General features: G+C 39.2%; 1 protein-coding gene across 4 annotated transcripts in view; it reads left to right on the top strand.

The window, feature by feature from the left end:
- The window catches only part of CHN1 (chimerin 1), a 183287-nt gene that overhangs the window by 66867 nt on the left and 95922 nt on the right, over positions 1-20498 (top strand). For 2 of the 4 annotated variants that reach the window (XM_016188858.2, XM_060177687.1), the window contains 2 exons: positions 3038-3069; positions 5372-5485. The exons of 1 other annotated variant lie outside the window; for it this stretch is intronic. In XM_016188858.2, the coding sequence (XP_016044344.1) occupies positions 3038-3069; positions 5372-5485 (146 nt within the window). Of the gene's footprint in view, positions 1-3037; positions 3070-5371; positions 5486-7927; positions 8025-20498 lie in introns of all 4 variants that reach the window. One more of the 4 variants, XM_060177688.1, reaches the window with a different exon arrangement.

Below are 20498 nucleotides of genomic sequence, written 5' to 3' on the forward strand. Positions count from 1 at the left end.
TCTTACGGGATAGGTTTTGGGACCTTGTTAGGAAGTGAACCTCCTGGAATGGAATTAGAGAATACTATGAAAGGAAAGGTCTCACCCAAGTAATGAGGCTGAAGGGTTGACATTCCATGCCTGACGTCTCTGGACACAGTCTGAAGTGAAGCATGCTGAGGTGGTACTCGTTGTGTTGATTAGGTTGGGGTCAGCAGATGCAATATCATTTGGTATGAATTGAGAGAAGCATGCAACAGAGTGAACCCTACCCTAGAGGTTCCAGGACTAGGCGGGAATACAGGCTCTATAGAGGAAGTGGGAAGTTCCTGCTGTCTTAGGGTTTAAGAAGACAATAGATAGTTATTGCTATAATCACATTGTTTGACAATTGGGTTAACTTTGAAATATCCCTTGGTTAGGATTTGCTGTATCATACATAACATCACCCTAATTTATGTCCTTTGACATTATTTGTATATAGCTGTACCACCGGTTGCTTCTTTTCTCCCTGGTCTAAGCTTTTAAGAGAGTCAACATATCGAAGACTCAGCCTATATATTAAAAAGACTCAGTCTGTGATTTAAAAAATTTGAGACATCCAGTCAGTTTTCCTCCTCTAATATAATAATAATAATATTATAATATATAATATATATAATATATATTATATATCATATAATAATATATAATATTATAATATAAATAGTGATTTATATGAGTAAAAATTAATAGGAGTGTACATAACACCATTCCCATCACCAAAAGACTGTGTTCCATCCCTCCCCCCACCCCACCCTGCCCCGTGAATCTGAACATCCACCCTCACCCTCACCCTCACCCCAGGGTTTTCACTTAGTGCCCTACTCCAAATTCAGTCAGATCCTGCTTTGAGTTTCACTTTCTGTTATTCTTTCTCACCTTCTGTTTATGAGTGTGATCATCCCAAACTTTATCTTTCCTTTTAAAAAAATATTTTTTTAAATCTTTATTTACTTGACAGAGACAGCCAGAAGTTGAGAGGAAGGGGGAGACAGAGAGAGGAGACAGAGACATACCTGCCGCACGCACTGCTTTACCACTTGTGAAGCTTTTGCCCTGCAGGTGGGGACCAGGGTCTCAAACCCAGGTCCTTGAGTACTGTGACATGTGCACTCAACCAGGTGTTCCACCACCTGGCCCCTATCTTTATCTTTTTTACTTAGCTCACTTAACATAATTCCTTCTAGCTCCATCCAAGATGGGTCAGAGAAGGTGTGTTCATTGTTCTTAATAGCTGCATAGTATTCCATTGTGTATATAGACCACAACTTTCTCAGCCACTTGTCTGTTGTTGGGCACCTGGGTTGCTTCCAGGTTTTAGCTATTACGACTTGTGCTGCTACGAACATAGGTGTACATATTTCTTTTTGGTTGGCTATTATGGAGTCTTTGGGGTATATCCCTAGGAGAAGAATTGCTGGGTCATATGGAAGGTCCATGTGTAGCCTTGTGAGAGTTCTCCAGACTGCTCTCCACAGAGGCTGGGCCAGTTTACATTCCCACCAGCAGTGCAGAAGGGTTCCTCTGTCCCCACAGCCTCTCCAGCATTTGTTGCTGCTGATTTTTATCTTTCTTTTTGTTGATATATGGTGGATTACGTTGATTGACTTGCGGATATTGGACATCCTTGTTTCCCTGGGATGAATCCCCTCCCCGCCTTTTTTTTTTTTTTTTTTTTAAGAAGATTCACTTTCTCTTTTAGTGAGAATATGGAGGAGGAGACGAGAGAAAGGCTAGCGCACCACTCCCATTATATATAGTACCAGCAGTCTAATGAATGTAGGGCCTCACACACACAGTACCCGCATTCTACTTCCCCAGCTTCCCAGCCCACCTTCACATACTTTTGAATTGCTCCTCCTCCCCATCTTGTTTAAAATTCAGTGTTCATCGGCAGTAAAATGTATTTTGATGTTAAAGTCTTTAAAAACTCTGATGTACAAATGCACATGGATGGAGTCTGGCGGTTGCGCAGTGGGTTAAGCGCACATGGCACAAAGTGCATAAGGATCCCAGTTCGAGCCCCCAGCTCCCCACCTGCAGGGGGGTCGCTTCACAGACGGTGAAGCAGGTCTGCAGGTGTCTATCTTTCTCTCCCCCTCTCTGTCTTTGCCATCTCTCTCCATTTCTCTCTGTCCTATCCAACAGCGACAACAACAATAATAACAACAACAATAAAACAACAAGGGCAACAAAAGGGAATAAATAAATAAATGAATATTAAATAAAAAGAAATGCACATGAAATTGGAGATGACAACTACAGTTCCATTAAGTTCACTGCGATTGTCATGGATTGAAAATTCCCTCCCAGTTACCCATCCTCTATAAACGTTAGTTAAATCTAAGGTAGAAGAACTGTTTAAATAAACTATCAGGGAAAGGCAAAAACCATGGCTCTTCCAGAAATGAAGATGAATTTATGAAATTTATTTACTCTCATCATATGCTGAAACTCGGCAGATGTTTAAATTAATTCAGAGGCAAAGTCAAAATGTATACATTTATATGGAGCCAAGGAGTATTGAGATAAATTACTCTGTCCTTCAATTCTATCCCAGCAAAAGTCCCTTAGAATGTTTTCTAGTGAACCTTTCTTAAACTACATCTAGCACACCTGCTATAAAAAGATAGTGGAGACAATTCTGTGACGATGGAACAGCTGAAAGTTGAACGAAAAGTCTAGATTACATTAAAATGTTTCATTTTACGTTTTGGATAAAATGAATAAATGCTTGTTCGTATTCATAAAATCCTAGAAACGAAAGACAATCAGTCCACTCTTTTTCTGCACACAGCAGTGTGTAGCCAAGAAATAGATCTGAGAGATGAAGTGAGCAGAACAAATAGCACAATTAATGTGTCGGTAAAACTGGGACTCTAGACTCTTAATTTTTCTACTCTTGTTCTAGTTAATTTTCCTAACAATTGCTCTAGTTTTTTCCACATATACAAAATGTTGAGTTGTACTCTAAAATTTTGCATTTTCACAGTGCCCTTTATTTTTTTCTCAATAGGTGGAAAATAGACCAAAATATTACGGAAGAGAGTAAGTATGGATTACCAGAAAACAGTTTTTAGATTAGAATATGTAGCAAAGACAGGTAAATGGATGTTTTTAGTAAAAATAAATGAACATTTCTCTGATTACAATGATAATTGTTCTGATTGATTAAAAAATACAGAAAATAAAGGTAAGTATCAAACAGAAGGTACTTTGGGAAAATGCATATGCAACAATGTTATAAAAAAGTTGTAGTAAATGCAGGATCCTAAATGAAGATGAAGAAAATGTATTTGTATGCAAATATGTCAAGAGTAGATATGTGTACACACACACACATACAGAGGTACAGGTGGTTTATTCTACACTTAAAATTTTCTTTGCTTTCCATTTTTTTTGTAAATACTGTGTATTCTTCTAGCCTGGAAAAAGTTATTGGTACCCCTAAAAAGTTAATGTTATCAATTTTAAGTATTGCCTCCTGAAGGTCTATTTTCAAATGCTTTATACAAAACTGAGCTGTTATATACTTTTAGCAGTCTAGTTTTTACACTCAGTATCTTAATAGTGAACAGTTTTATATTTTATAAAAAATGTTATGATAATTTGTGAAGTTCTTTATTTTTCTGCATATTAAAAAGCAAATATAATACTCTGGAGAAAAAGAAAACCAATTATGATGCCAATAATTCCCCCAATAATTCCCCAATTATTTGCTTTTTCGTAACCTAAAATCATAACAGATACATAACAATGTATATAGCAAATAAAAATATTTAAAACAAGTTTTTAAGGTATCTGTGAAGCACAAACATTTATAAATTGTGGGGAAGGTAATTTCAAATTTAAGAACCACTGATGGTCTTTTTTATTTTACATATCTTTTTTTTCTTTCTTTTTAAATTTTTATTAGTGACACTGATGTTCTTTATAACTTAGTCATTCCTCTGTTTTTGGCATTAAGGTTGCTTTTGACATATTCCATTAAAGGTAATTCCGTAAGAAACAAGGTCATGCATACAGTTTTTTTCAAAAGTGGAAAATTTCATTTAACTAATATAACTACACTCAACGCTCTTGAAATATTGTGACGTTTTCTTCCAAGATTCATTTCCTTGTTGGGACTTCCTTTATTTTATTTTTATTATTTTAAAAAATTTCTTGGGACTCCCTTTTAAGTTAATTGAGTTTTTAAAGGCAGGCATTAAATTTTATTAACTTTTAGTGACGTTAACTAAACGTAATATAAACACTTGCTAATCCAGTGGTATGTGTTAACTACCAGGGATAGTTTCCCATCTTCTTGGTTGCAGCAGAGTCAAAAGTGGACGTGTTCAGAAACATTGAGGAAATTATGGAGATAAGAAACTCCAGATGCCCGTTGTTAACCTAGATGTTCTAGTCCTGACTGAAACATATTTCTTGTGAACTGCTTAAGAGTAAGCCATTTCCCTGAGAAAAACTCTAAAAAGTTGCTACTAATTCTGTAGTAAGGTTGCTAAAGTATTATTGCCTACCTTTGGGACCATAAATTACTCCAGATTCAGGTGACCATGGTTTCTTTCATCTTGTAAAAGCTGAAGAATTTGACTTATATGTGCAGTTATTCAATTTACTTAAATTATGATATACTTTGTAACATAATTTTAGGCACAATATTAGTCATTATTCATCACACATCACTTATTTGTGTGTGTGTGTGTGTGTTTTGTGTCTGTTTTATAGATGAACTTGTGTTTATCCTCCTCTCCTCCCCTTTTCTGTGTTAAAGATTGAGTTTTAGCAGAGAGTAAAGCGAGTATTACAGTTGTTTGGTTTTGGCTTGAATATCCAGTGATGTAGATTATGCACATTATTGGGCAATCATGCCAATTAAGGACAACCCAGGGTCCTGGAAAATTGTCAGCTGAGACACTGTGCCAAAACTAGGAAACACTGCCAGCAGTGTGAAGAAAAGAAACGGGCCACATTTCTGTATTTTTTTTTTATCCTGTCCATATGGTCAGACAACTTCGTAAGGAGGGACTTGTCCTCTTGAGAGAGGTGATTGATCATTCCTTGGATGGATACAAATTTTTATTCCATAATTGTTAAATAGATTGGATAGCTACTTTGATGCTGGTTTGTCATCCTTGAGAAGTTGGCCAGGGACCAGACTCAGAGAAAATACAAGTATAGTTAAACCCAACTGTTCCCAATTGATTCTGTGGCAGTACTTTGTCTAGAAAACAAGACAAGAATGTGTGTGTGTGTGTGTGTGTGTGTCAGGGGAAGGGGGTGACTTTTTATTTTGTGTTATTAAAAAAGGTGAAGAACATGCAGTTTCTGAACTGACTTTGTTTCTTAGGTTTCATGGCATGATTTCCCGAGAAGCAGCGGACCAGCTGTTGAGTGTAGCTGAGGGGAGCTACCTCATTCGGGAAAGCCAGCGTCAGCCAGGGACCTACACTTTGGCTTTAAGGTTGGTCACGGACCTGTAATTAGAATCTTGCTTCATTTAAAAACCCTGTGTAGAGGGCTTTAAATTTTAAAAGCATTTCAGTATGTAATTGAATTGGTTCTTGTTTTGGGGACCTAATTTCCATTTTAATAGCATTGAGACCCTTAAAAAATTCCTCATGAATAACTAGCACTCAGCAATTAAGAAATGAAAAACTTTTAAAGCATTTTTATTGTAGCTGCTTGCTTCCATTTCTTCCAACCCCTTTTCTCCCATCTATCCTGCTGTGTCAGCTCTCTTCAGTTGCTTGAAAAGGAAAGGAGCTAAGAGAAGAGATCTTTATTATTCATAAAATTAAAACTGTTAGTTCTCTCAGGTTGGTTTTTGGTTGAAGCAGCTTTTCTTGGGAGCTGTTGGCCATTTCCTATCAGCAGAACTTGGCTAAGTTCTAAGCTTACAGTAGAAGACCTAGAAACAAATACTCGATTAGCCAAGCAAGAAGGACAGAATAATAATACAGTAGCATGCTTAGCCTTTGGATATAACCTCATGTCAGATTAGCCTCATTTAATCTGTGCAGCAACTAGGGTTAGGTACTGTTCCTCTCTTCACTTACAGATAAACAAATAAAAGGGGTTGGGTGGTGGTATACCTGGTTGAGCACACATGTTCCAGTGCACAAGGACTGAGGTTTGAGCCCCTGGTCCCCATCTGCAGGGGGAAAGCTTTGCAAGTGTCGAAGCAGAGCTGTAGGTGTGTTTCTGTCTCTCTGCTTCTCCATATTCTCATTCCCTCTCAATTTCTGGTTGTTTCTATCCATTAAAAAAAAGAGAAAAAAAAAAGTTTAAGAATTGAGCACACACGTTCCAAATAGGCAAATAAAGAAACTGGAGGCTAAGTAACTTAACGAAAGTCACCCACTCATTCATCTAGGTAGTTGGTATTTGACCTCAGACAATCTCGTAACCCTCTCCAAAACTTGGGGTTATTATCCATTTGTGTGTTCATTCATGCACTTGTTCATCTATCCTTTGAAATAGGCTTAAAAAGTAGATGCTCCCTAGGAAAAAAAAAAGTAAAAGAAATGGCATTTCTTATGGTAGTGATGATAAGATGATAGAAAAAGTTGATGCCATTGGATCAAGGATCAAGCTCTTGGATTAAGGAGTCTTGCCTGACTCTTGGGCCTGTGTCAGTGAACAAGCATTGCTTTTCTTCCTACCAAGAGATTTAACCTAGGAAGAATGATACAATTGTTATTATTGTCCACTGATTGGACATCAGTTATATACTTAGATGATATAGTTTGTTGCAGGAGTTCCTACAACTGGTTATTTAAGTATATAGTTTTCCAGGTTTCAGTTGTGGTGTTCAGTGAAGTTTGGAATGGGGATTCAGACCGCTGTTCATCTTGCTCCTAAATGAATTGAGACAGTTCCGGGCATTTCTTGAAGTTACTTTACGCATCTGTGCACTCCTAATTTATAATTCTAGGATGCTGCAGAAATACCACATTTCCAAGTAGTCTGTTCATTTGCATGCCTGAGGTTATTAAATGCTGACATAAAGGCTAGGACACGAATCAAGAAGGGGGGAGATGAGAAGAGAGACAGAGATATCCAAATACTCTTCTTTCTGCTTTGCTGTCACATTCCCCCTTCTTCCCATCAATATCACATAGCTAGTAGCAGAACTGGTATTTGAACTCAGTTTTGCATCACTACAAAGTTTAGTACTTTCCATCATACCATATATTCTGTTGTCTTATAACATGACTGTCCTGAAGCTTTCACTGATACTAGCAGGCATCTTGTAGTTAAGGATTCTTTTTTTGGAGAAACATGGCACCCAAGCCTTAAACTTCCTCATCACTTCCTGTTCTCACATGCTATTTTGGGACTTTATAACCATTTCCCTTGCACTTTGGCCCAGACATTTCTATTTGGAGGAAAATTAGTATAATTTTTTCACTCATAGGTCTAGGGTAACATACAACTTTACTTTTGATGTTGAAAATCAACACAAGTGGTCTGGGAGGTGGTCCAGTGGATAAGGCATTGGATTCTCAAGCATGAGATCCCAAGTTCAATTCCCAGCTGCACATGTACCAGAGTGATGTCTAGTTCTTTCTCTCTCTCTCCTCCTATCTTTCTCATTAATAAATAAATAAAATCTTAAAAAAAAAAGAAAACATGAAATCATTACACGACAAAGTAATAGTAAAATGGGATGTAGTGAAGGTAGGTAATTTCCTTTTTTTAAAAAAATATTTATTTATTTTCCCCTTTTTGTTGCCCTTGTTGATTTTTTTTTTTCTTTTTATGGTTGTAGTTGTTATTGATGTCCTTGTTGTTAGATAGGACAGAGAGAAATGGAGAGAGAAGGGGAAGGCAGAAAGGGGAGAGAAAGACAGACACCTGTAAACCTTTTTCACCGCTTGTGAAGGGACCCCTCCCCTTGCAGGTGGGGAGTCGGGGGCTTGAACCAGGATCCTTATGCAGGTCCTTGCGCTTCGCGCCACGTGCGCTTAACCCGCTGCGCTACTGCCCGACTCCCGAAGGTAGGTAATTTCTATGCTAAAATGTGATTCTTATTTGTTCTTCATACTAGATGTATGGCACGAAAATGTTAAGCAAATTATGATATAAAATTTTACATTTATACACAAGTGTATATGTATTTTTCTTACCTGGTTCTCCCCATTTCAACTAGTGGACTGAATTCACATCAGTTTGCTTTGTTGTTGATATAGCTGAAATACATTTGTAGTTGTCAGTGTTCATGTGTTCACTACTGTGTAAACTGAAGACTCCAAAATAGGAATAAGTACTTGAGCACTAGTTGTTTACCCTGGACTTCAAGTTCAATATGTCTCAAACTGGATTCACTGGTTTTTCTCCCCAGATAGGTGATAGCCTTCACATTTCATTTATTTATTTACTTATTTATTTATTCCCTTCTTTCTCTTAGTTATATCTTTTTTTAATGTTTTTTTTTAAACTTATTTATTTTCTTTTGTTGCCCTTGTTCTTTTTTTGTTGTAGTTATTATTGTTGTTGTCGTTGTTGGATAGGACAGAGAGAAATGGAAAGAGGAGGAGAAGACAGAGAGGGAGAGAGAAAGATAAGACACCTGCAGACCTGCTTCACAGCTTGTGAAGTGACCTACCTGCAGCTGGGGAGCCAGGGGCTTGAACTGGGATCCTTACGCTGGGCCTTGTGCTTTGTGCCAGCTGCGCTTAACCCGCTGTGTTACCGCCTGACTCCCAGTTATATCTTAAAATATAATTCAGATACCTTCTCAGACATTAAAAGCCTCCCCACTCCAATATATCACAATAAACATTGCCCCTTCCATAAAGAAAAATATATAGTATATATTATATAGTATATCAAATACAATTATAAAGTAAACTCAGAAATGTACTTAGATAACCTTTTTAATATGAAACCTGTTAAGATTACTTAAGTTTTTAAGAATAAATTGCTTTTTTTTTTCCCCAGTGGGATTTCTGTTCTCTCTCTCTCTCTGTGTACTATCTTTATTCGTTTATTGGATAGAGACAGTCATAAAATGAGAGGGAAGGAAGGAGATAGAGAAGGGGAGAAGAGAGCGACAGAAAAGACACCTGCAGCCCTGCTTCACCACTAACAAAGCTTTCCCCCTGCAGGTGGGTACTGGGGGGGTAAGTCTGAGAAATAGGAGCCTGATTATAAAAAAAAAATGGTTTCCTTAACAGCATGGCAGGTTAGAGCTTTTAATATGCAAATATGTCTGGTGAAATTTACAAGTCCTTGTGCATTATAACATGTGCTCAACCAGGTACACCAGCACGCGGCCCCTCAACTGCTTTTGAAATTACCTCTTAAAAAATTTTTTTTATTATCTTTATTTACTGGATAGAGACAGTCAGAAATCGAAAGGGAAGGGAGTGGTAAAGAGAGAGAGACAGAGAGAGAGAGACAATACCTGCAGCACTGCCTCACTACTTGCAAAGCTTTCCCCCTACAGGTGGGGACCGGGGGCTTGAACCTGTGTCCTTGCTCATTGTAACGTGCACTCAACCAGCTGCGCAACCACCCGGCCCCTTGAAATTACCTTTAGTGTTGTAATCATCCTTGTGCGTTTTAGAGCACACCCTTTTTTCTTTCATATTTCATACTTTTTCCAAAGACTCTAGAAAGCCCACGGATATTTATTTTAATTATTTATTTTAAAGAAATTCATTAATATTTGTCCCTTTATTGGAGGGGTTAATAGTTTACAGTACAGTTGTTGATACACGAATGCAATTTCTCATCGCATAGGTGTCTGCAAAGCACTGTCATTCCCAGCATTGGTCTGTTCCCATGATCATATGCCAGAACGTCAGTGTCCTGCCTCCCGCCTGTCTCAGCCCTCCTTCCTTGGAGTCCTTTGCAGTGTAGCAAACCAGTCCAAATTTTACTTTGTGTTTTCCTTTTGTGTTCTTGTTTCTCAGTTTCTGCCCATGAGTGAGATCATCCCATATTCATCCTTCTCTTTCTGGCTGATCTCATTTCACATGATTCCTTCAAGCTCCATCCAAGATGAAGTGAAGAAGGTGAATTCACCATTTTTAATAGCTGAGTAGTATTGTGTACATAAACCGCAACTTGCTCAGCTACTCATCTGTTGTTGGACACCTGGGTTGCTTCTAAGTTGGAAGCCATAGGTTATTCCACATTAGTCTCACATATTCAATCCCAGAAATCTTTTATTTCTCAAAATGTTTTCTTCCGGGAGTCGGTCGGCGGCGCAGCGGGTTAAGCGCACGTGGCGCAAAGCGCAAGGACCGGCGTAAGGATCCCGGTTCGAGCCCCCGGCTCCCCACCTGCAAGGGAGTCGCTTCACGGGCAGTGAAGCAGGTCTGCAAGTGTCTATCTTTCTCTCCCCTCTCTGTCTTCCCCTCCTCTCTCCATTTCTCTCTGTCCTAGCCAACAACAATGATGACATCAATAATCACAACAATGTTAAACAATAAGGGCAACAAAAAGGGAAAATAAATAAATTAAAAAAAAAAATTAAAAAAATGTTTTCTTCCTCTTCAAACCACTTATGTGGACTTAGTAACTACCTAAGGAATTTCTGTGGGGGCCAGGAGGTGGCGCATCTGGTTTAGCGCACACATTTCAGTGAGCCGAGGACCTGGGTTCAAGCTCTGGGTTCCTTCCTGCAGCGGGAAGTTGACAAATGGTGAAGCAGTGCTGCAGGTGTGTCTCTGTCTCTTTCTCTTTTTATCTTCCTCTCCCCTCTCAACTTCTCTCTGTCTCTATCCAATAATAAATAACTGCGCTTAACTAGGTGCACCACTGCCTGGCCCCTATTTCCTGCATATTCTGTGTAGATTAAATCATATATAATACCTTCTTTTTTTGTTGTTGTTGTTGACTGACTTCTTTCCCTTAGCTTCCCTTCAAGGTTCACCTATCTTATTTCATTCATCATTACTTTGTTCCTTTTTATTAACAATATCTCAGTAATGTTATAGTGCATGGACATGTATCACATTTTATTTATGAATTCTCCAATTGATTGACACTTGAGTTGTTTGCTTTTTTTTTTTCTTTTGGCTCTTAGGAATAATGGCTGTATGTATATAGGTTTTTTTTTTTTTCCCTTCTCTTGGGTTTATACTTTGGAATCAATTGTTAAGTTATATGGTAAACTTTGTGCTAAAAAATTTTCCCCAAATGGTTTTTATTATCTTATAATCCCACTAGTAATATATGAGGGCTCCAGTTTCTCTACTTTTGCCAATGCTTTATCTGTGGTATCTCATTGTGGTTTTGTTTCATACTTTATTCCCTAATGGTATTTTGTTTTTCAAATTTTATCCTTAGCATGGTTTTTATATATTATACTCAGTCCATCCAAACATTATTTCCTCAGAAATGAATTTTTAAAATATATTACTTCTGTTTTTTTAAAAAAATTCAATGTACTAAATGATGTGAAATGGATAGCAGTGAATTTTTAAGACTTTCAATTTTAATTATTATTATATTATTATTACTATTTTACTAGAGCACTACCAGCTCTGGTTTATGATGGTGTGGGAGATTGAACCAGGGCCCTTGGAACCTCAGGCGTTAGAGTCTGTCTGCATAACTATTGTGCTATCTTCCTCACCCTTAAGTTTTATTTCTAAATTAAAATTCAGTGTATTTTGGAGGTGAAATGATACAATAGTACTTCAGAGGTGTTTTTTTTTCCTCAGAAGATATTTGGTATTACAATGAAAGTCATGCTTTAAAAATTTTTTTATTTATAAAATGGAAATATTGACAAGACCGTAGGATAAGAGGGGTACAATTTCACACAATTCTGACCACCAGAACTCCATATCCATTGAAAGCTTTGCTATTCTTTTTTTTTTTTTTCCTTTCTTTCCTGTTCTTTAACTCTCTGGGGGTATGGATCCAGGATCATTGTGGGGTGCAGAAGGTGGAAGGTCTGGCTACTGTAATTGCTTCCCACTGAACATAGGTGTTGACAGGTTGATCCATACTCCCAGCCTGTCTCTCTCTCCGTAGTGGGGCGGGGCTGTGGGGAAGCAGGGCTCCAGGACACATTGGTGGGGTCATCTGCCCAGGGAAGTCTGGTTGGCATCATGGTAGCATCTGGAACCTGGTGGCTGAAAAAGAGTTAAGATATAAAGCAGAATAAATTGTTGACTAATGAAAATCATGCTTTTCTATTAAAAGTAAAAAGAATAAAATAAAATAATTTTATATAGGCAAAATCCAGTAGTAACTCAAAGACTTCTTTCCATACACATACATGTAAGATTACAAAATTATTGACTTTTGTTTATTACATATGAGAAAGAGAAAGTTTCACATGAGTGAGACAAACCAGAGTTCCGCTCAAGTGCATGTCGTGCTAGCAGTCAAACCGGCCTCTGCCTTGCACGCCTAGTACTCTACTAGTTGAACTATTTCTTCAGCCATTTCTTGCAGTGGATTTTAAGACACAAGGTAGAGAAATTGGGGGCGGGGAGGCAGTTTCAAGATTAAAAGCAAATTAAAGTTATACTACAAAGTAAATCCTACTGAGTTTTTCATTTAGGGCAGAGTTGAATTTCTAGTATGTATTGTGGCTAACCACCAGGAACTTTTCTTTTTCTTTGGTTTTTTGGTGGGGGGGAGGGGGCAGGAAGGGAGGGTGGTTTGAGACAAACTGAGAAGAAAGGGAAGATAGAGATGCCTATAGGTAGTTCCAGTGGTATAATCCGTTAGCGTGCGGTACTTGTAAGAGATAGCTATAGTACCGTTTCACCACTCATGAAGCTTCTCCGTGCACGTGGGGACTTGGGGCTTGAACCCAGGTTTTGTGCACTGTAGTGTGTGTGCCAGCTGGTGCACCAGCACCTGGTCCAAACTGGAACTTTGATATGAGCCAAGTAAGTGATTCGTGTAGCTATGTACTCTGCAAAGAGAAACTGGGATATGAATTGGCAATGTGTACTGGCAAAGAGACTTTTTTTTTTTTTAATTTGAAAATTAGTGGAAAGCTGTGTGTGTGTGTGTGTGTGTGTGTGTGTGTGTGTGTGTATTTAGGAAGAAGGATCAAAAGGAACCATGGGAGGTCAGGCTGCTGGTGGGCGTTGATGTGTAATGTACTGAGTGTTCTTTTGATCTGATAGCTCATAATAGGTTTTGTTGGTTACCATGGTTTTGTTTCATTTCCTGCAAATCTTCTTGTTGTGCTGTTTCAAATAAGTAGAAAATAACCTGTAGAATAATTTCTCAAAAATGTTTTTTTTTGGCCTCTCTCGATTAATATTATGAATAACTTTTGGGGAGATTTTCTGGGTGTGAGAGTAGGTTTTAACGTATTTGACTGCAATAGAATTTGATCACAGCAGAATTCAGTAGCCTTCCACTAGCAGGAAACTGCTATTGGTAAAAGCATAATATACTTTTTTAAAAAATGTAATGCCATGTTATTAGGGCCACAATTAAAAAATATTGGTTGTTCAAAGTCTCAGGTTCAATCCCCCGCACCACCATAAACCAGATCTGAGCAGGGCTCTGGTAAAATATGTGCTATAATGATTTGAGTTTATGTGAAGGATTTAAATTAAATACACTTTAATAAAATTAAGTGATTTGAGTAATTTGGCCGCAAGTAGAATGTAGAACTTGTAAGCTTTTAACTGAATAAAGAAAAATGTGATTTAAATCCAAGAAGTTGCAGTCAGGGGAGATTATTTTAAGGAAGTAAGTCTGATTGAGAACAGGAAGATATGGATGAGTGAATTTAGGGAGAGGGGTTAGAGAGCAGGAAAAGACCAGCCTCAGCTAGCCTGGACTGAAGAAGGCTGTGAGTGAGTGGGGTCAGCTAGTGGGCTGGGGAGAGGAACAAACTGCATGGTGTGTGTCCTGAAGGCTATATTCAGGATTTTGCTCTGTTGCCTAGGAACCATGAGGAACTTAACCAGTTTTTTGTTTTGTTTTATTTTATTTTTTGCCGCTTTTTTTTTTAAGTTGTATTTTGGTGGGGGTGGGAATGGGGTTAGGGGGAGTGTCAGAATACCTCTCCACTTCAGTATTTCAAATACTGTTGGCACATGGGATCCAGACCTCTATCTCCCTGCCTTTTCTTTGCCCCCAGTTCCAACTAAACTAAGTTGTGATATGACACCTAAGTTAAAAAAACAACAACACATTTTTTTCCCAGTAGGAAAAATAAGCAAAAGAGGGAAAATAGTGAAGACATAGAAACCAGATAGTTACTTGTTACTTTTTTTTGGGGGGGGTGGAAGTGACCTGTTTATATTCATTGCCCTATGAATCATATATGTTCTGATTTTTTTTTTTTTAACCAGAGCACTGCTCAGCTCTGGCTTATGGTGGTGTGGGGTGGGGTAGGGTGGGAAATTGAACCTTGGACTTTGGATCCTCAGGCATGAGAGTGTTTGCATAGCCATTATTCTGTCTCCCCCACCCTGCACTCTCTCTTTAGTCCTAATTTATTTGCCTTTGACATATATATGTATATAAGTTTTTTAAATGGTTACATTCTTTTGCTTTATCTGTATTTATTATTAGATAGAGACAGAGAAATTGAGAGGGAAGGGAAGATGGAGAGGGAGAGAAACAGAGAGACACCTGCAGCCCTGCTTCATTACTTGTGAAGCTTTCTTTCTGCAGGTAGGGGACCAGGGGCTTGAACCCAGGTCCTTGGGCACTGTAATGTGAGCATTTAATCAGGTGTACCATCGCCTGGCCCCCATGGTTACATTTTCACTTTTCTTTAAATTTTATGTGCCATCAGAGAATCAACTTAAGGCCTTGCATATGGTCCATACTGCTGAGTAGCCTCCTTTATTTATTTATTTATTTATTTATTTATTTGCTTCCAGGGTTATTGCAGGGGCTTGGTGCCTGCACTACTGCTCCTGGAGGCTATTTTTTCCCTGTTGTTGCCCTTGTTTATTGTTGTTGTTGTTGTTGTTGTTGGTATTGCTATCATTATTGTTGGATAGGACAGAGACAAATGGAGAGAGGAGGGGAAGACAGAGAGGGGGAGAGAAAGGTAGGTAGATGCCTGCAGACCTGCTTCACCACTTGTGAAGTGACTCCCCTGCAGGTGGGGAGCCAGGGGCTGGAACCGGAATCCTTATGCCAGTCCTTGCCGCTTTGTGCCATGTGCGCTTAACCTGCTGCGTTACTGCCCGGCCCCTCCTTTTTTCATTTAGAGAAAGAGGCAGAGGGAAAGGAGAAACCACAGTACAGTTCCTCCACCTGTGGAATTTCCCCACGGTGCTCCCCCACAGTGCTCCCTGTGGTGTTGGGCCCAGCCCCAGGGCTTCACGTATGGCGAGGCTCAGGCTCTACTGAGTGAGCTGTCCTCGGCCCCAGTGAATCTTTTTCTTTTTTTTTTTTTTAAATGATTTATTCCATTCACCTCCACAATGAGATTTTGTACTTGAATTGGTTCCCTTCTAGATTTCATGATGTATTTTATAATTAACTTTTCAGTCTTCACCACTTTATTTTGATAATATGGTGAGGCAAATATTTCCCACCCTGTTTGCTATAAAGTAATTTCTTCATCATACTAAAAGGTGTCACAAAAGTACCACCACAGAAAACTTAGGGATAGGTGTATTCTGTATACCTGATCTTTTTTTATAATTTTTATTTATAAAAAGGAAACACTGGCAAGAACCATAGGATAAGAAGGGTACAACTCCACACAGTTCCCACCACCAGAACTCATATCCCCTCCCCTCCCTGATAGCTTCCCTATTCTTTATCCCTCTGGGAGTATGGACACAGGGTCATTATGGGATGCAGAAGGTGGAAGGTCTGGCTTCTGTAATTGCTTTCCTGCTGAACATGGACATTGGCAGGTGGATCCATACTCCCAGCCTGTCTCTCTCTTTCCCTAGTGGGGCAGGACTCTGGGGAAGCAGGGCTCCAGGACACATTGGTGTGGTCGTCTGCTCAGGGAAGTCCGGTTGGCATCACGGTAGCAGCTGGAACCTGGTGGCTGAAAGAAGAGTTAATATATAAAGCCAAACAAATTGTTGATTAATCATGAACCCAAAGGCTGGAATAGTGCAGTTGAAGATTTGGGGGTCTCTGTTTTGTAGTTAGTTAGTAGGCCTATTTTAGGTATATTCCAAAGGGCCCATGACTATACTAGTATTTTTTTTTTTCCTGAGCCTGACATCTGATATGCAGGTGGAACCAAGTTATTGTCTGGAGAGATGATGTCATGGCTGGAAAAAGCATCAGAAAGCTGTATCAAGGAAGAGAGTATCTCCCTAATATGGGAAAGGTGTACAAATATTGTTGACTGTAAACCCCATCGATTTGATGTGATCTGGGGCCCATATTCAGCTTAGGAGCAAATGTGACCTCTGCATCCTTGTAGATCTGAGCTCACATTCTGTGGTCATGAGTAGGAATGTTCCAAGCTGCCCCAATTTCAGAACCCATCTTCCTCAGGTGGAAGATAGAATATGTTGTCCATCCTCCCTTCAGAGGGTGGAACATTCCCTACCATGGTTAATTCATGTTGAGGGCAAGGTCCTACAAACCTCACAGAGGGCTGACCCAGATCTTTTTTTTTCTTTTCTTTTCTTATATTTATTTTCCCTTTTGTTGCCGTTGTTGTTTTTATTGTTGTTTTAGTTGTTATTGTTGTTGATGTTGTCGTTGTTAGATAGGACAGAGAGAAATGGAGAGAGGAGGGGAAGACAGAGAGGGAGAGAGAGAAAGACAGACACCTGCAGACCTGCTTCACCGCCTGTGAAGCGACTCCCCTGCAGGTGGGGAGCAGGGGGCTCGAACCGGGATCCTTATGCCGGTCTGTGCTTTGCGCCACGTGCGCTTAACCTGCTGCTCTACCGCCTGACTCCCGACCCAGATCTTTTTAACAAGATTTTGGGAAGTCTTATAGTAAAAAGAAACACACAGGTACACATAAAAACCAACTATTTCTCATGCCCGAGGCTCTGAAGTCCCCGGTTCAATACCCTGCACCATCATAAACCAGAGCTAAGCAGTCTTCTTCTAGCGTTTGCCAGCTAAGCAGTGCTCTGGTAAAACAAAAACAAAAGCAAAATCCAACTATTTCTCCACTTTATCTAGTTATTTCCTTACCTTTTTCACCACACATAGTGCTTATTAATAATTCACAGAAAACCACAGGACATAGTTTTCAGTCAGCTTACTTGCAAATTGCTACCCAGTGGTTCAAGTTCAGTCGAAGTGGCCCTTTAATTCGCAGTTATTGGGTGTTTATCTTAGTATCACAGTAGTACCAACTACACAGTGGAATTCAGCAAGCCTTTCAGAATTGAAGTTAACTTTATTTTTCCTTAACCAAAAAAAAAATTGTTACTTCAGGTGTTGACAACTTTCAGTTAAGGCTTTGCAGGCTAATTGAGAGTACTGTTTTTAGATAAATTTATCACCATTTGAGATGCAAGCATTGCAGGACAGGGGAGATAGCATAATGGTTGTGCAAAAGACTCATGCCTGAGGCTCCATGTTCTCAGGTTTGGTACCCCACCCCCATACACACACACCCTCCATAAACCAGAGCTGAATATTTCTCTGGTTAGGAAAAGAAAAAAAAAATAAGCATTTTAAATAATAATTTCCATTTAAGTCATAAATCATGTGAAAACAGGTAGTGGATTGGTTTGGCTGATGAACTGTGGTTTTGTGACCTTCGCTGTAGAACACCGTCTGCTATTTCTACTGCATCTGGCAAATCTTTGATCCCTTTAGGTATTCTAGACTGATGAATATATATTTCGTGACAGCCCCAGGGACAAGAATATATTTAGAGTACTTAAATGGTTTTACTTTTACTTTTTTCTTGCTCAGATGTTCTCTTTGTTAACTTTATCAGTGATCTGTGAAGCCATCGATGCCAGGGCCCTCGGCCTCCCCTCCTCTACATTTTCAGTTTCCAGGTTTTTTCCGTTAAGAATTTTGTCCTTGAGTTTTTATTATATCATTATAACGTTCAAATGAAAGCATAGTTTGGGGTGGTAATATGCGAGTAATGGAAAATATTTCAGGGATTTCCTGTTTACACATTTCTAGCTTTCTTGCTTTGCTACCATCATAGATTTCTTTTTTTTTAAAAATTATCTTTATTTATTTATTGGATAGAGACAGCCAGAAATCAAGAGGGGAGAGGGTGACAGGGAAAGAGACAGAGAGACACCTGCAGCCCTGCTTCACCACTTGTGAAGCTTTCCCCCTGCAGGTGGGGAGCCGGGGCTCGAACCTGTGTGTGCACTGTAACGTGTGCTCAACCAAGTGTGCCACCACCCGGCCACTCCATCATAGAATTGTTAGAGAAGACTAGCTGGTCACAGACCTTGGGGAAAAAAAAATTGTTCTTAACAATTAAAAAAAAATTGTACTGGGGGTCGGGCGATGGTGCACTGGGTTAAGCTCACATAGTGAAGCACAAAGATCTCGATTCAAGGTCCCGGCTCCCCACCTGTAGAGCTATCACTTCACAAGCTGTGAAGCAGGTTTGTAGGTGTCTGGCTTTCTCTCCCCCTCTCAGTCTCCCTCTCCCCTCTCAGGTTCTCTCTATCCTATCCAATAAAAATGAAAAAACAAGTTATACTCACACTGAAAGATCTGAGCTCATGAAACAACTCTATGTAATGGAAACAGAGTGGGAATGAGAATTCCAGTTTAGTTTCACTATTAGTAACTGAATAAGAGATGACAGATTAAAAAATGATTTCTTCTTATTGAATAAAGTCAGAAATTGAAAGAGGACGGGAGATAGATAACTCTACAGGCCTGCCCCCACTTTACCATTTGTGACGCTTTATTTTTGCAGGTTGTGACCGGGGGCTTGAACCTGGGTCCTGGCTGTGCACTTAACCAGGTGCACCACCATCCAGTCCCTGAAATTACAGATTTTTATGCAAAATAAATACTTATTTTATTCCTGTGTTAAAAAAATCTGAATATGTTTTCAGACTGGTGTGGCCGTCACAATGAAAGATCGGATTAGTTCCATCTTGTGCTTTTCTGTGTGTGGCTTCTAAGTTTAAAACTTTTTAAAAGGTTCATTCATTGATTCATTCACTTTGATAGGACAGAGAGAAATTGAGAGATGAAGGGGAGAAAGAGAGGCAGGGAGAAGAGGCACCTGCAGTATGGCTTCCCCACTAGTGAAGCTTTCTCCCTGCAGGTGGGGAGCGGGGACTTGAACCCAGGTCCTTGAGCATGGCGACACATGTGCTCACCCAGGTGTACTACCATCTGGCCCTATCTTGGTTGTTGGAGTAGAAAAGCATATATAAATCTATAATATTGTATTTATGTATGTATGTATTTATTTGTTTTAATGAGAGAGGGACCAGAGCACTGTTTTCATCGTATCTGATGTATTGTGTTTCTTCTTGTTTGACCTTTCTCCCTGCCCCCCCTCAAATTGTCTTCTATATTTCCCGAGTCTAGTGGAACTCGTCTCCTGTGAAAGTCTTGGGTCATCTCCAAGCTAAAATAGCTGCCCTGTGGCTCTCGTCATCATTCAGAGTGACTGTGGCTCCCTCCTCCTGCTTCCCATCTGCTCACTTCAGATAATTGTATTAGCTTTTGGCTCCGATTCTGTACTCTGATTCTGTAGTTGTGGTCATTCTCCAAGTCACAGATTGACTTCCCTTGCTAGATCTTTCATATTTCTCTCTAAAGGATTCCAATAGATGTTGACTGTCAATCTTTTAGACTTACTTAGGAATCTGTTAATGATTCAGGTGTTTTTATTTTTAGAGACGGTACCTAATGTGCAAGTTTCTATTTTTAGTCTCTGCTGAATGCATTAACAGCTGGTAGTGTTGATCATATTTTAAAAGAACTAAATATGATCTCTGAATACACCTAGGAACAAGAAACCAACTCTAGTGATTATCTGTCTTCATGTCTGTCTGTCTACAAATGAACTGAGATCCTCTAGAAGAACAGAAATCTTACTCATTTTGATTTTCTTGAATCTCACGGAGTGAGCTGATTTAATATAGTTGCATTGGATGCTTATCAGAAAATCGGCTTTTAAATTATTTATTATTTGAGAGAGAGAGAGAGAGACTAACCAGAGCACTGCTCATCTCTAGCTTGTGGTGATGCTGGGGACTGCTGAATCTGAGACCTCAGGATGGCAGGAATGAAGGTCTTTTGTATAATCATTATACCATCTCCCCAGCCCCAGAAAATCACCTTTTGATACAGTTCTTTGTGTAAATTGAGGCATAAAGTTTTTCTCCCCCAATTCTGTGGCTTTACCTAAGTTATGTCTTTTAAGTGAACAGATATCATCTTTCTTTTGTTACATTGCTTTAGAAGGTACATTTTTTAAAAAAAACTTTTTTTTTTTGGACTTTATGGACTTAAATTAGTCTGCCAGTGATTCGGAACATGGCTTTGCATGCATTTCTGAATTTAAACTCTGGTTCCAGCATTTTTGTGTAACTTTAGACAAATCACTTAATCTCCCTAATTCTTAGTTTCCTTATATG

Source organism: Erinaceus europaeus, chromosome 18 (assembly GCF_950295315.1).
Source record: "Erinaceus europaeus chromosome 18, mEriEur2.1, whole genome shotgun sequence".
Taxonomy (NCBI): domain Eukaryota; kingdom Metazoa; phylum Chordata; class Mammalia; order Eulipotyphla; family Erinaceidae; genus Erinaceus; species Erinaceus europaeus.